The 15,702-nt window shown below is 36.6% G+C and overlaps 1 protein-coding gene across 2 annotated transcripts; it reads left to right on the top strand.

Annotated features, from left to right (window-relative positions):
• The first annotated feature begins 1,161 nt into the window (after positions 1-1,161).
• On the top strand, positions 1,162-13,825 carry coq3 (coenzyme Q3 methyltransferase). Of its 2 annotated transcripts, XM_034019262.3 has the most exons (7): positions 1,162-1,502; positions 2,273-2,431; positions 4,879-4,978; positions 6,322-6,564; positions 8,641-8,800; positions 10,372-10,460; positions 13,413-13,522. In XM_034019262.3, the coding sequence occupies exons 1-6, from the start codon at positions 1,303-1,305 to the stop codon at positions 10,458-10,460; spliced, it is 951 nt and encodes a 316-aa protein (XP_033875153.2). In that variant the 5' UTR covers positions 1,162-1,302; the 3' UTR covers positions 13,413-13,522. The 2 variants fall into 2 exon arrangements, with proteins under 2 accessions (XP_033875153.2, XP_033875151.2); XM_034019260.3 differs by lacking the exon at positions 10,372-10,460 and having other exon boundaries at positions 1,163-1,502; positions 13,413-13,825.
• The last annotated feature ends 1,877 nt before the right edge of the window (positions 13,826-15,702 follow it).

The following is a 15,702-nucleotide window of genomic DNA, read 5'->3' as shown; positions in this document are numbered from 1 at the left end:
TGAATTGAAATCAAGGGAAGTAATGTTAAAACTTTACAATGCATTAGTAAGACCTCATCTAGAATATTGTGTTCAGTTCCGGTCACCTCGTTACAAAAAGGATATTGTTGCTCTAGAAAGAGTGCAAAGAAGAGCGACCAGAATTATCCTGGGTTTAAAAGGTGTGTCGTATGCAGGCAGGCTAAAATAATTTAATCTATTCAGTCTTGAACAAAGAAGACTACAAGGTGATCTGATTCAAATATTCAAAATTCTAAAAGGTATTGACAATGTCGACCCAGGGGACTTTTTTGACCTGAAAAAAGAAACAAGGACCAGGGGTCACAAATGGAGATTAGATAAAGGGGCATTCAGAACAGAAAATATGAGGCAGTTTTTTTACACAGAATTGTGAGGGTCTGGAACCAACTCCCCAATAATGTTGTTGAAGCTGACACCCTGGGATCCTTCAAGAAGCTGCTTGATGAGATTCTGGGATCAATAAGCTACTAACAACCAAATGAGCAAGATGGGCCAAATGGCCTCATCTCGTTTGTAAACTTTCTTATGTTATTAACAACAACTAATTCAACTTGAATAGGCTGATCTTTTAGATGCTCAAGAATTCGTTAATAGTGTGAATTCAATAGATTTTTTAAAGTGATTGTACAATTTTAGAAGGAAATAAATGGTCAAAATTAAGCCTGGGCAAATAATAATAATAATAATAATAATAATAATAATAATAACTACTTTTTATTTTAGTAGACAAGTGATTAAAAACTACACTCCAATCAACTACAATTCCATCGATCATCTTTACAGTGAGTAAAAGTGCAAAATCTCTCTGCTACATCTTGCCGCTGTCGCTGTTTCATTCTTCTCGGGGAATTATCATTTGCACTCGCTTAAATTCAAAAAGGTTACAGTGATTAATTACAAATCATATAGCTGTTGTTCCAAACCTTCAAATGTATAATTATTTAAGGACACTATGTATATGTTTAATATAAAATATATAACCCTGAGAAAATAATTATGTTTTTTATTGCAGTTAAAACGAACAGGTTAACCTAAATTACCATCTCAAACTATTACCATATCATGATGTAACTGGTACGTTTTTTATTCGAAACGTGTCCTTTACAGTACTAGGAACGATACTAACCATGAAAGCAGAGCAAGTTTCCACCCGGTCTTTCAAAGCACGCGGATTGCCTAGGTCACTTCAAAGAATAACTTTCGTTACATTGATTGACAAGTGTAAGAAGAGAAAGATCTTGTGAACAGTGTGGTCAATAAAGTGCTGTCTCCGTGTCTGCAATGGAAGTGAGGCGTTTTTTTATGCGCAGATTGGGCTCTGGAACAACATTTCGACGCGTTGCTCGGGCTTTACATATGCCGACTATGTGCGTATCTGTGCGGCCGCTGTCATGTTTCCCTTCTGGTACTCCAGATCAGACCGTTGCAAAAAAACAGCAGCATGCACCATGTCTTATGGCGAATCTGACCTGCAAGAAAAAGTAAGCAATCAGACAATCGGTATGTATGTAAAATTGAATTACTTGCAGCAAGAAATGTATTATTTCATGGCTGCTAACAGTGTACCTCTGAAGTGAAGAAACACTATCGGTAATATCACGGCAGCTTTTTACTGTTAACGCGTCACGTTACAATATTTCGAGAAAGTAACTTTTCTATTGCCACTTATTTTCCATGTGTATCGAATCATATGTACGTCAATTTGTGCAACTTTGACCATTTTAAAGTAACTTTTCGTCTTTAAGCATTATAATTTATATTTGTGTGTGTGTGTGTGTGTGTGTGTGTGTGTGTGTGTGTATATATATATATATTCTTAATATTTCATATTGAAGGCAAGTTGGTGAACCTACTTTCATAGAAAATATTTAATTGGCACTTGGCAAAATTCTTTTTTTATACAGACCCTTGTTTTTAAATGCAATAAATATTAACTCTTATATTTGGCAGAATATTTGGAAGATATATATATATATCTTTGGAAGATATATATATATATAACTAAATTCCTCAAAGAAATGTGTATGTAATTAGGCACTTGTGCCTTGTGATGCTCACCATGAAAGGTTTGCATTTACTTTGTATTGTACTGTCTTGTTTTGAGTGAAATAACAAGTTTTAAAATATGTATTGACAAACAGTTGAAAATTGAACAAATACCTTTTTTATTTGCCACTGGGCTCAGGAACTTGCTTCAATCCAAATATTGAAGTACATTTAAAAACTGAGCTGTAGATTAACATTTCTTTAGTTTTTGGCAAGGTAGAGCCAACATGTGTACAGCATCACATACAACACTGGACCCAAGTGAAATGAAGAAATTCCAGTCTCTGGCAAACAGATGGTGGAATGAACAGGGAGAATTTGCTGCTCTTCATTCTATGAATGATCTGAGAGTCCCATTTATCAGGTAAATTCAGATTATAGTGCCAGAGAGTGTGATGGACCTGAAAGAGCTAATTGTATCAGAATGTTCTGTGTGGAAAATGTACAGTGCTGGTAATCTCCAGTACCGCGTGGAGCTCATAGTGAGTCATGATCAGGAGACGATTCGAATCTTTACTTATTGATCTTGGCTAGAGATCCACAGGGAGCGTTGCATTGGCTTTTGCGGTCCAGTGATTTCGGGGGGGGGACGGACCACCTTACCACATTACCACGCTTCAGTGACCCCTACTGGTCAGTCGCCCAGGAATGCAGGCTGGACTCTATTCTCCAGGGTTGAGCATATTGGTAACATCCGTTTAGGTTGTTATTGGTGGATCCTGTTTTTTCAAACCTAAGATGTGCTTCGACATTTGGATGCCACTGTAATTTACAGTTGGAAGACAGTCAGTTATTTGTAGAAAGAGAGGCATGCAGTGGCAGTGAGGAGCTGGAGAAAGATTTAGCAGACAAGCCAGAATGCACAGACTAAAGTCAGGGAGCAGACAGGTGGCTGAGGAAATAATGAAACCCCTTAAGTCAAGTGGAAGCAGCTGAGAAGAGCAGACCAGATTTGAATAGACAAATTAAGCTTTTGCTTTCCTTGGATGGGAACATAGATTAAAAGTGGGGTAAATCCTTTAAAGGACTGTTAAAGGCTTTAAAGTAAATTCTTTCCCCAGTAAGTAGCACTGGCAGCATTAAATCACTGGTCCCTATTTTCTTCATGCATGCTTTTTTGATGTTGTCATTAATGTAGCAATGGAGCTTTTTCTTCAGTATAAGCACTATTGGTCATGCTACTTGATCATTTCCTGTACTGCAGGGCAGGTTTACTCCAATGGTCAGATGACGTGACCTACAGCACAGGAATCAATTAAGTACCTTGAAGCAGTGGGTAAATATAAAGTGGTGCTTAAAAAAAATAAAGATCAACATGTTCCTAATTGATAAAAAAAAAAAAAAACAAGATCATAACAAAAAGATAAGGGGATCAATGATAACATCCATTCATGATACTTATAAGGTAGGGAAAATAGATTTGTTTTAAATAAATAGTTAAAAACCTGGGGTACATTAGGCGAATTTAAGATAATTTAATTTCAAGAATACCAAGCTGCTGCCAAGTAGGAAGCAATCCAGTGGATATCAAAAAAGGCAGAGATGAGATGTGCCTCTGAGCTAGTTTATCAGAAGAGCACATATCTGCTGCCTGAGGTTTCAGATTGGAGATGCCCAGTCGGAGAAATAAGCTGTCAGAGAGGGCTGTTAATGCAGCCTCTTTAGAATCACCCTCAAGGAGGAGGGCAGTGTGTAATGGCATGAGTGTAGCCAGGAGGGGATTGGGAGCTGAGCAGACAGGTGCGACAGTCAGGAGAGAGAGAGGTACCCAAGGCAATCCATGCAGGAATCCTAGGTAAAGTAATTAAAGGGGACAGTGATGTTTATTCAGGTCATGTTAACTTCCCAAAGCAAACTGAGCTTTATATGCAGAGACATATTTACACCCACTAATATTGTTTTGATACATGTATTTAATGTTTAAATTATATTCTGGAATAATAAGGTCAACCTCTTATAAATTAAGATGTGGTGACATGTTTTAAGTTCACAACCAGCATGTGACATGATGATTTTAATTAACTAAATCTGCAGTGTTTGTTTAATTTGGTACTAAGTCTGTTGAAGTAGAAATACATCTGAACCTGTTAAACACTCAATAGTGCTGAATTTAGAAATATTAAAAGTAACTTAAATTTACTGACAAGCGTTTCAACTTCGATTGAGGGACATTGAAAAATACTTCAAATCAAAATATTTGTCATTGAATTTAAGTTTCTTTTAGTATTTCTAGAAATACAAATACAGAATATGAGTTGTAAACTCACTGGCCACTTTATTAGGAGCCTCCACAACATTAGGTTGGCCCATATTTTTTTTCAAAGTGACCTTATGGAATTGGCATGGAACAGACTCCATAAGATAAAGGTGTCTTGCAGGACTGTGGCCCATATGTTCTGTGATGAGGATTATGGCTGTGTTTTCGATTGTCAAGTTCATCCCACAGTTGCTTAATTGAAGTGACATCCAGAGTTTCTTCTGGACAATGAAGATGACTGACGTCTGTCTTGTATGTGATGTGAACCAGTGACCGACAACATTAGACCAGTGTGGTGGATACTACCCGTCTGTCAGAGTACATATTCCTCGTAGTGTGGTTGGCAATCGACCTTTCAGTGGAATCAAGGGCCCCAGGCTAGTTTGTATGAGATTTGTAGTATACTGGCCAGTGCATGTTTTTTGTTTTCTATAATTATCTGCCTTTAATTTCCTAAAATTGCATACGGTTTTTATGTGCCCCTGGAAGGCCTATTGAAATCTTAGGAAGATGTTCTTGCCCTATAATACAGTCCTTTTTCTGCTCTATTCCAGAGACAATCTGTTGAATAGAAATGGTCGTCGAAAACCAGGAAGCCCTTTATCTGGTTATAAAATATTAGATGTCGGCTGTGGTGGAGGCCTATTAAGTGAGGTACTGTAACTGCTGTGGTTTAATTTTAAAAGGTTATGTGTGTTGGGGGAGGGGAGGGGTCATTTCTGTAACAAATAATAATTTCCAGAAAAAAGGCAAATTCTATTTTTCTATAATTTGTAGGAGATCCTCTTTTTATATTTTAAATTTAAATTGTGTACTGTACAGTTTTTTTAAAAAATACATGATCATTTTATGATAATTTTAAAGACATAAACAAATATGTGACCAGAATGATATTCTCCCAAGCCAAATCAATAAAATTGTATTAAAAATGTGAACCTGACCAGTTGTGTCTTTAGCTTTGACACGGTATTGAGTAACTACAGCTTATTTATTGTACTGAAGCCTTGCCAGCAGAATTGCAGTATTAACCTTGACAGTATCAGGTCTAATCAAATACTTACACTTTCTATGTGCCTGTAATGGTCTGTCAAATTAGCTTTGTGCCTGACATCACAAAAAAGCTCATCATTATGATACATAACTTCATAACTAGCCAAGTCTAACAAATTAGAAATGACTTCTGCTAGTGTATGTGTTGCCTAGATTAACTATCATGGCACTTCTAAAAAGTGTTTTTAACTGTTTCCCACCAGGCAGGAAAAATCACTTTTAAAATTATGACTGGCTGAAAAAAACAAAAACAAACAAACAAAAAAAATCTGTACAAAAATGTGTCCTGACAGGGTATAATGCTTTAGAAATGCAGCTCTGCCTTGGCCATTGTGCCGCTATGGATTAAAGAAGGAAAAACAGCTGGGTTTGGTTAATGTACTGTGCCATAGCAACCACCACTGATCACGCCCTAGACAAGGGCAGGCAGGGTTCAGTAACTTGGCAACATTTGCTCTCTGAGCTGGTACAGTACACAGGTAACAGATGTGAGGTGTAAATATCCAATTGGGGTCTCTAAATTACTCGCTGCCTCCGTCCGTTGTGCTAAAGATCTTTGGCTTCTTCATGGGCTTTTTCAGTAAAATGTAGATGTTTTTCTAAACAACGCTGTAGATTAAAAATGTAAAGGTCTCCCTCTCAGGACTTAAATACCTCGCAGTGCTACAGACCACGTGGTCTGACTGCAGTTTGACCACTGTGAATCTCACCTACAGCACAGGAAGTTATTAGGTGCCAGAAAGCAACAATGCCTTTTGATCTGTTTTAAATTCTGTTTAAATCTTACGCACAAGGGAAAGGGGACTAGTGATAATATCGCTTGCACTGATAAGGGTTATGAGGTTTGAGGATTGAATTTTAAGCTTTTATCACTTCTTTTCTGTCTTTTCTTATTTCTCTTTTATAAATACTGTGCATTTTGATTTTAATTGATCCTTTCTCATTAGCCTTTAGGGAGGCTCGGAGGTTTGGTTACTGGAATTGACCCCCTAGAAGACAGTATCAGAACTGCCGAACTGCACAAATCGTTTGACCCCGTTCTGAATAACCAGATCCATTACAGGAGCTGCCTATTGGAGGACATCACGGAGGAAGCTGCAGAGACCTTTGATGCCGTTGTAGCATCTGAAGTGGTTGAACACGTGAATGACCTTGAGACTTTCATCAGCAGCTGCTATGAGGTGTTGAAGGTGAGCTGTAGTCGAAGGAATTCCCCACCTGAATGGGATATTTATTACATGCTTCAGGTTAAAGAGTAAGGAGCTTCAATTCTAAAGTGGTACTTCTTGCAATTACTCAGGTCTTGTATATAGTGTCTGTGAGTTCAGTAGCTTCTCTTCAATTATAGTTGCCTGCAACGTCATATGTAATGCAGGTTAGATCAGCCAAATTTTTAGTAAGCGCCAGCACAGCAGTGTATTGCCAGCAAAAGGAAACCTGGTCAACAGTGGTGATCACTAGAAGGCACTGGCTCCTGCTTTCATAAAGACACTTTGTACTGGTTTAGCCTACAGTACAAAACATAGATATAGCAGACAACTAGAATTTGAGGGCACAGGTGAAAACACCTTAACACAGTACAAAACACAGTATTTAGATACTCGGAATAAGAACCATTTAAAAAGATTGCACATTTTAATTGAGGTAAACAACAAAAAACGAAACACCGTCATTTTCTGTTTCTACCCAATTAAAGCAGACATCGTAAATATATATTTTTTTGTGGTCAGTCAGATTAAGACTAGAAGCAGTTGTTTGTTTTATCATATCTCATTTTGTAATTCACTTGACAGGGTAAGAAAACAATTTCTGTGAATTTACTGTATCTCCACAGTTTAGATTTTAAAGCTACAGTTTGACTTTGCTTTAAAACCACCTCACAATTAAGACCACATTTTCACAGCCCCAGTTTGCTCCTGTTTTAGTAATAAGGCCACCATCAGCCATCCCAAATGTATGGAACCTCTTCTACATTACCTCTTGTGGCAAAGTGCCCCGCCCCTGTGTGCATTTGTGTGTTTTGTGTATGTATGCGTGCGTATGTTAATGTTGGTGTATAGATTGGTACACGGGATATAAACGGGTCTGTTTCACGTATATTTAAAAAGTGTAGATTTGTATGTAGGCACGAGGAGGGCACAAATCACTTCACGTGCTGGTTAAATGTAATATGTGAGCACGGGGTTGCACAGAATTAATTCACGTGCTGGGATTCAAGTGAATAATTAATTAGTAATTGAATCCCAGCACAACAGTATAAATAGGCACATTTTTAGTCAGTCAGGGTTGGGTGTTCGAGAGTGGAGAACGGGTGAGGAGAAGGAGGAAAGTAGGAAAGTAAAGTGAAAACGAAATCTATAAGTGTTTGTACTCACCGTGTTTGTTTGTCTCTCCGTGCACCGTTTGTTAAGTGTTAGTTCGTTTTGTCTGTCTATTTATTTTGGCTTAAAGTGCCGTGTCCTGTTTTGTGTACTGTTTAAAACCTTTTATTTGTTATTAAACGCTGAGTGCAGCCATTGCACTCAGCTCATCACAACCACCGTCTCTGTCTGTGTATTCCTGTCTGGTCTGACGCCACCCACTCCGGCCGTCTTTGTGACACTCTTTTTTAAATTTATAAATAGTGCTTCTAATTTTCGGTTTTAACTGATAAAACCCGATAAAACACCCCCAATACAAAAAATGTAATCTGTGTATATCCAATAAACACTGGAAATGGTTACTGAATTCACATTGACTTGACCCCTTCCCCGTGAAAAAAATAAAATAACCTACAAAAAAAAAAAAAAATTCCCAATGCAGTTGGGCAATGTTCCTCCTTACTGACTTGTATCTATCATTTGATTTCTTCTGAATACTTTAAACCTACTCCAACTACTGAGTGGCAGCACATTCCTACATTTCTAGTGGAGGACTAACACGCTTGTGAGATTTCAAACGAGGTTACAATTAGAAACAAGTTATTGCTCGTAAGATGTACAGCTATATTGCAGTTGCATAGGTAGTATTTACACGCTCATGGAATTTAAAACAGAATTGCAAATTGTGGCGAAATGTAAAAAAATGACTAAACACACAAAAACCCCAGAAGAATATGATCATGACCATAAGGATTCCGTTGTGGAAGACACAGTAGACAGTTTATTACACAGTACTGTGAGGATAGCAGCTGTTTATGTTCGTGATTCAAGACATAGCAAAATTAGCTAGATGAATGAATTGCATGGAAATAAAACTTTTTTTTTTTTTTTTTTTTTTTTGTACAGCCTGGAGCATCGTTGTTTATTACTACTATAAACAAAACCAACCTGTCCTTTTCATTAGCCATTGTTGTTGCTGAGAGCTTCTTGAAGATAGTACCCAGTGGTACTCATGACTGGGACAAGTTTGTAAGTCCTGTGGACCTGGAAAGAATTCTAGAGTCAAGTGAGTAATTCAGTTAAATGTACCAAGTGTGTCAGTCAGTGCGTTTACATGAGCATAACAATTACGATATTTTTCGGTAAGCTAAGTTTTCCGAAAATTAATTCCGATATCAAAAGTCATGTAAACACAGTTTTCGGAAAATGTATCAGAATATTCCTTAGGTCAGTTTTCGGAAAACAGCACCTAGAAATTTCCGATTCAATTCCGAAAACGAACCAAATGTATATCATGTAAACGCACTTTTCGGAAAACTTATTCTGATAGCGCACTGCACATGTGCAAACTCTGACCTTCATTCCTGCACATGGTTTTAGGAAACAGAGACAATAATAACAATATGTAGTCAGTCTGCATGGATCCATTTGCTCCGTTATTTGATCGTATTTTGTCATATACTTGTACTTGCTAGAACCGAAGTCATTGTATTTTATCTTGCTCTTAATTGTATTAATACTTGTACTGTGATTCTTTAATATGTATTTTTGTTTACGACTGTAAGTCGCCCTGGATAAGGGCGTCTGCTAAGAAATAAATAATAATAATAATAATAATAATAATAATAATAATTTAATAGCCCATACAGAAGCAGCACATGTTTTCCAGCTTTAAAATTACGTGATAATTTAAAATAATGTCTGCAAAAGAAACTGGTAATATAGAACAGGATGAGCTGTTGGAAAGACTGAGTGCACATTGTGGGGAATCTGAAAAGATGTATAGGATAGTAATCTTTGAATTTAAGACCTGACACTTCGATAAAGCACATGTTATTGGATTGGTCTCCATTCTATCGCAGAAAAAATGTCCGGTCTGTTCAAATCGTACTTGCAGTACTTTTCATGCGAAAATATCCTGCGTTTTCCGAAAACTTCAATCCATGTATACAGTTGAATTCTAATTAGATTTTCTGTCGTTAATCATGTAAACACAGAAAAGTGACGTTTTAAGAAAATCGGTTTTCTGATTCAGTTTTCGGAAAACATTATTTTTCGGAAAACACTTAGTCATGTAAACGTACTGATTGACTCTTCTTCATCTACCAGCATATCCTAAGAAATCTATTATATTTACCAAGAAACTGAAAGCATTGGGCCCCATTCAATAAAATATGATAATTTGTTCATTTATAATTACAGTGGTCCCTATTTCAATGCTATAAAACGCAAATTCACTGCATTCATAGTTGACAGTAAATTGCACATGTACTATACTGGTATTTTAACTAACAATGCAGTCTTGGTAGTACTTTACCCCAGGGACTGTTTGTTTCCTACTGGCCAGTCACCCATTGATCTGCTGTAGATCTCCGTGGTGTAGAAGCTTGGTCATATGATCAGAGGACATCCACTAACCTTCAGTTCTCCTGAACTGTTGTGGGAGTTGCTGTGGTGAGGGAGCATAATCGGGTGTAAAATAATACAATGATTTATTTATTTATTTATTTATGTACATTTTTATGCAACATACTTGTTAATCCTGTAAATATACATTCAGTTATTCAAGTAGATAATTGTTTATTAGTGAGATTATCTCTGAGGCCCTAGGCTTATTTTTATTCCCATTTCATTCAGGAGATATGTTTCGGCTCTCAGGAACACTGAAAGAAGCTGCCCTGAAGATGTGTCAAAAGAGATTTGTGATGTCAGGGAAATCAGCCTGAGTATAATAAATACTGCTATCTGTTTTGCTTCCTTCAAAAAGTATTTTGGTGATGAATGACATCACTGTGCCAGAGGGATTATACTTTGAGGATTGCCCATTCGTAAACCAGCCACTAACAATACATGCGTTAATGAGAATATGTACTGATAGATATGACTGCTCTTAATATTAGTGTTTTTTAATAAAGGAAATAAGACTTTCTTTCATGGGTTTTATGGAGTAAATGACCTAGTGATGTCCAAGGGCTGTGATTTTAATTTGAAAAAGGCCAGCTCGCTGCGGCGGGATATTATTGGCTTGCATAGCCTTTACAGAGCCCTAAGCGCATTCTCAGATGTGAATTCTAAACATTATAAAGGCACACTTATAGAAGTTGCACAGCAAGGAATTGTAAATGTCCCTTTGATGAGGTTGGTAATCTCCAAAAATTAAACACATGCATGTTTTCTATGAATTGATATGTGTGTGTGTGTGTGTATATATATATATATATATATATATATATATATATATATATATATATATAAATAAATAAATATGGGATGCAAGAGTATTACTGATAGACATGAAAGCTTCTAAATTATTATTTAGTAAAATATTTGCACTTCAGTGTTACAGTATATGCATTCTGATTATTGATTATAAGACAAGAGGAATGTCTCTGCCATTCACTTTCAGTGGGATTCCAAATCTTGTTATCCAGTGATAAAACAACGCAGTAACAACAGTCACAAAGGGCTCATAGAATGCAACCCAGCACGGAGCCCAATGTATGATTCAGAGATAGATGCAACACATACAACTGACCTTTAAAAACGTAATACTAAAATCATTTTCTTGCTATAGCTGCATGGCACATACACAGCCTGGCCACTTTAAGACCTGTACGCAATAGAGCCATAGTCTCCACAAAATGCTGTCCTTGCCACTGTTGCACCTGCTCAATGTGCACCCACTATCTAGTTATAATCTGAATTAGAAAAAAAGCTGTACATCTTCAAAAAGCTCAACGTCCGCTAGAGAGAATTATGTCTTTATGTTTTGGGACAGGCAAGGTCCTAACACATCCTTCTAGGGTGGGTACGTCATTGACAATGTGGCAAAAAAAAAAAAAAAAAAAAAAAATAATAGAGATTGTTTTTCATATACTTTACCTGAAATGAATATTTTAAAAAGTTAGGTGTGGTGGTAAGACAAATGGCAGTAACTAGAGTGGATTAACACAAAAGTGGTATTATTTCATTGAACAAGACCTGTGTTTTTATTGAATATATCACAGTGTGGGGTAATGTGATTGTGTGACATTATCAGAGGTCAAAGGGCACATAGTCATGTTTTGGACTTTTTGAGTTCAAGTGGCTGAAGAATGTGTTCCTAGAAGTGTTTAAGAAGGTTCATCTTGTTCCTCAGATCAGTGTTTCCCAAACTTATTGGCGACCCAAATGAACACAGGAATAATGAGCCCACGACCCACAATTATTCACTATTCGGTATTTTAACTGACATACTTCTTTACCAATCAAAAAGCCACATTTCCCAACGCAATCTGGATGCCAAAATGTTTATTATAGTTTTTCATTTTTTGAAGTAGTGCTTTGTATGTGGTAAGTTAAAAAATAAACCCTTTTATGTTTAATTGTTCATTTTAAATAGTGTTTCGGCTGTGCAAATGTTTATGATGTGTTTGACTAAAACTTTTGAGTTGTATCTGTGTGTTTCATTTTAATATTGATTAAAACATTTAAAATGTACAGTGATAATGACTGCCGTCGGCAGTTGTAGGCATGCATATAACCGTGGCAGGTTTAGTGTTAAAAGTAGTCCATAAATGTACATTTTGTGTGTGTGCGTATGTTTTTGTTTTGTATGGCCTTTCTGATGGAGATTACTTGAGATTAAGTCAGAAGAACTGGATCTTAATTGCTGAAATCTCGTGAGCCACAAGCACGATTTCTGCTCTGGTTTACATGGGTTTTTACAGCTATTTTTACCTTGAGAAAGCGATTTGACCCTGCCCTTAAAATCACGCTGCCAAAAGGACATCCTTTTGCTCTTTCACCATGTATTCGTGTGACAGCGTCACACAGGCATGACTGTAGAGTCGATTTTCACATGCATGTAAAATAAGCCAATGTCAACCCGCGATGCAGAATTCTGATTGTCTCAAACCCTTGCAAATTATACGTCTGTGCAAAGCTTTTTTACCTCCCCTTTTGTATTACACATCATGTTTTTCAGTATTTTCATAGGTAGAAGATATATTGGAATAACTGTTTATATCTGTGCTCTAATGACATTACTAATGATGTACCCACTCTAGAAGGATGTATTAGGACCTTATCTGTCCCAAAAACATAGGAAAAATGATCTCTACCAGGGGTTGAGGTTCATCACTGAATTTGGTACTCGGATGATAGTCTAATCATGCTTCTTTCGAAATGCTGTTGTATCGTTCTCTTTCAACATTTCTGGTGCACTGTTTGCAGTTGTGCTGCAAGGATCACATATCACATCACGTTATTTGCATCTCTAATTCAGCCTGTTGCCTAATCCATTAGGGAAACCAGTCCTAATACAATGGGCAGGAAATTGTACTTGGATTGTATCCACTCAGAAGACTGGTCTCCCCTCGTACACTCAAAGTGCCCTGCAGTTAATGCTTAATTTAACAAATCTGAATCTTTATTTTTTTTAAGTTTGAGATCTGTCCTTAAAAATAAGCATGTTTTTGTGTAATTACCAGAATACTGGTACTTTGTTTAGGACTTAATGGTTGCTAGTTTCTCATCAATTTTAAATATAATTGATTCATTAGTTTAGGCTCCCATGGTGGAAAGTTATTACCTGTAGATACAAAGACGATAGCCAGTAGTCTACTGTACTGGAATCCTGCTTTCCTATTTGCAGTACCTTATGTATTTTCTTTGTTCTTGTTTTCCATTATGCTCAGACGGCTTCTACGTTGAATCGATTAATGGGATGTGTTACAACCCTCTCTCTGGCTCCTGGAGTTGGATTGAAAGCACAGCCGTTAACTATGCAGTTCATGCAGTAAAGCAGAAAGCACAACCTGAGTTCACAGAAACTACAGCAGAAGAGCATCAAGATCAGACAAGAACCAGCACTGGAACATCAGTCTGAAAACCCCAGGGGGAAGAGAGTGTTCGCCCCCAGAGTACATTTGTTGTTAATAGCAGAGTTTTGAGTTGCTAGTAATATTCAGTACTTTTCTGTTTGCATCTTATAAATTAAGCAGCATAATTCAAACAGTTACCAAAAATGAAAAAATCGTTATTATTGTTTTTGTTTTTATTATTATTATTATTATTATTATTATTATTATTATTATTATTATGATGATTATAATGATTTTTAACAAAAAAAGGATTACAGGTATTCAGATGGAACACATAAACTAGTGTTAAGTTAAAGAACTGCCAAGCTACATGTGCAAGGCAAGTTTCAGAGATGGCCAAAAGAATATTGTGTACTGAGAAGGCAAGAAGTAGAACCAACTAATGCAGTTGAACCTAAATCTATAAAACGGTGTGCATATTTTTGTTACATGTGTATGCCTTGATGGCGTCTTGCATGGCTGTTGCAACCGTCTGGCTGTTGGAAGCCAGTTTTCTGCTTGTAATTAATATATTTGATATGTTTTGTTGTGAATAAACTACACTATACTATGTACATTTCTGCCATGTACTGTATTAAAAAAAGTGTAATTTCAGTTTTTTCTTTTTTTTTGTCAAAAAAGAAATGATATTCTTATTCAGATGGAGGCCAAGAGTGCAAGTTTAAGAAAAGGATGAACAAAGTAGTGAGCAAAATTAAGCCCAATTCTAAAACCACTGCACATTGAACAGAGTACTTGGCTTCTGTAGTTATGCCTTTGGCTTGTAACAGTATCTGCTACAGTATATGAGGTCGTGCTTCATCAGCTTGACTGAGGGAACCATCTATCATATTACAAGCTTGCTTCCTGACTGAAGACTTGCCTGTTTGGACCCTTGTCTCCTTCGCTTGCATAATAAAGGGTCTGGAATCTTCAAAAATCCTTACAGGGGACTGCCTCTTCATTACAACCATAGATCCTATAATACCAGATAGGCTGGTTGTGAAATACAGGCTAATGCTGATTAGGTGAACACATTCTGATGACAGCTTATGTAAATGTAATTGTAATACGTTTGCTGGTTCTGATTCTGAGTGACATGAGGGTGGTATGCCAACCTGTGTGCCTGACTATCTTGAGAATCAGGCCCATGGTATTAATACATGTATACGTAGGGTACTTCATGAATAGCTCATTTGAAACATTGGGTCTGGTTTTGAAGGCCCTTTGCCCCAGAATCACTTTTTTAAATTTGACTTGATATCATAAACTACGAAGTACACAATGCAGTCACTCTAGTTAAATTTTTTTTTTTTTATTTGTTTTTTGTTGTTATAAATCCATTAGAATGTGTATTGTTTTCCAGTAGTGCTACACCAGTGTCAGATAAATAAGTCAATACTGAGTAAGATTGATCTGTCGTTTATTTTTATGTGCAGTCCAAGATACAGTAGTAGCCTAATGTACTGCTAAATAATAATCGGTAAATATAATTATTCTGACGCCATTTATCATATGCCATACTGTACTGTTTTAGACATGGTATTTTTTGATGTTTGTTTGTTTTTTGTGTTTTTACAGGAATTTAAACTTTAAAATATGCAGTTTAATCGTCTTAAAAGGGGGCTCCTTTCAATAGGTTGTGCCTCAACATTTCTTATGAAAAAGGCAGGTATAGACTACCTTAGGGCTTTAATTAAAACAAATGCCTCCGAATATACCAGCCGGCAGTAGCAGAAAAGGTACATGTATACGCATCTGTTAAAAAAAACTTGGTTTGTAGTTTAACGGTATAAAATAATCTGTGCATGTCAGTGGCCCGTTACATGTTACAAAGATCTTTAGTAAATAAAATAATCACATACATACATACATACATACATACTACTACGACTACTACTCATTATTATTAGTAGTCCTAGTTGTAGTTGTCGTATAAGCATAATACAATATCAATACTGTAAAACAAACCTGAGAAATACAAAAAATGAATAAATACTCAAAATAGCTATAAATAAACACCGATTGTGTAACGTCCATAATCTACAGCGTGTTGCTTTTGTTCCAGAGGTGTGTTTTTTTCGGCAGAGGGAGTGCTCTAGTTCCTAGTCTGTACAGAATCAAT

This window comes from Acipenser ruthenus, chromosome 6, assembly GCF_902713425.1.
Source record: "Acipenser ruthenus chromosome 6, fAciRut3.2 maternal haplotype, whole genome shotgun sequence".
NCBI classification, from domain to species: domain Eukaryota; kingdom Metazoa; phylum Chordata; class Actinopteri; order Acipenseriformes; family Acipenseridae; genus Acipenser; species Acipenser ruthenus.
This window is presented reverse-complemented; position numbering and strand designations above follow the sequence as displayed.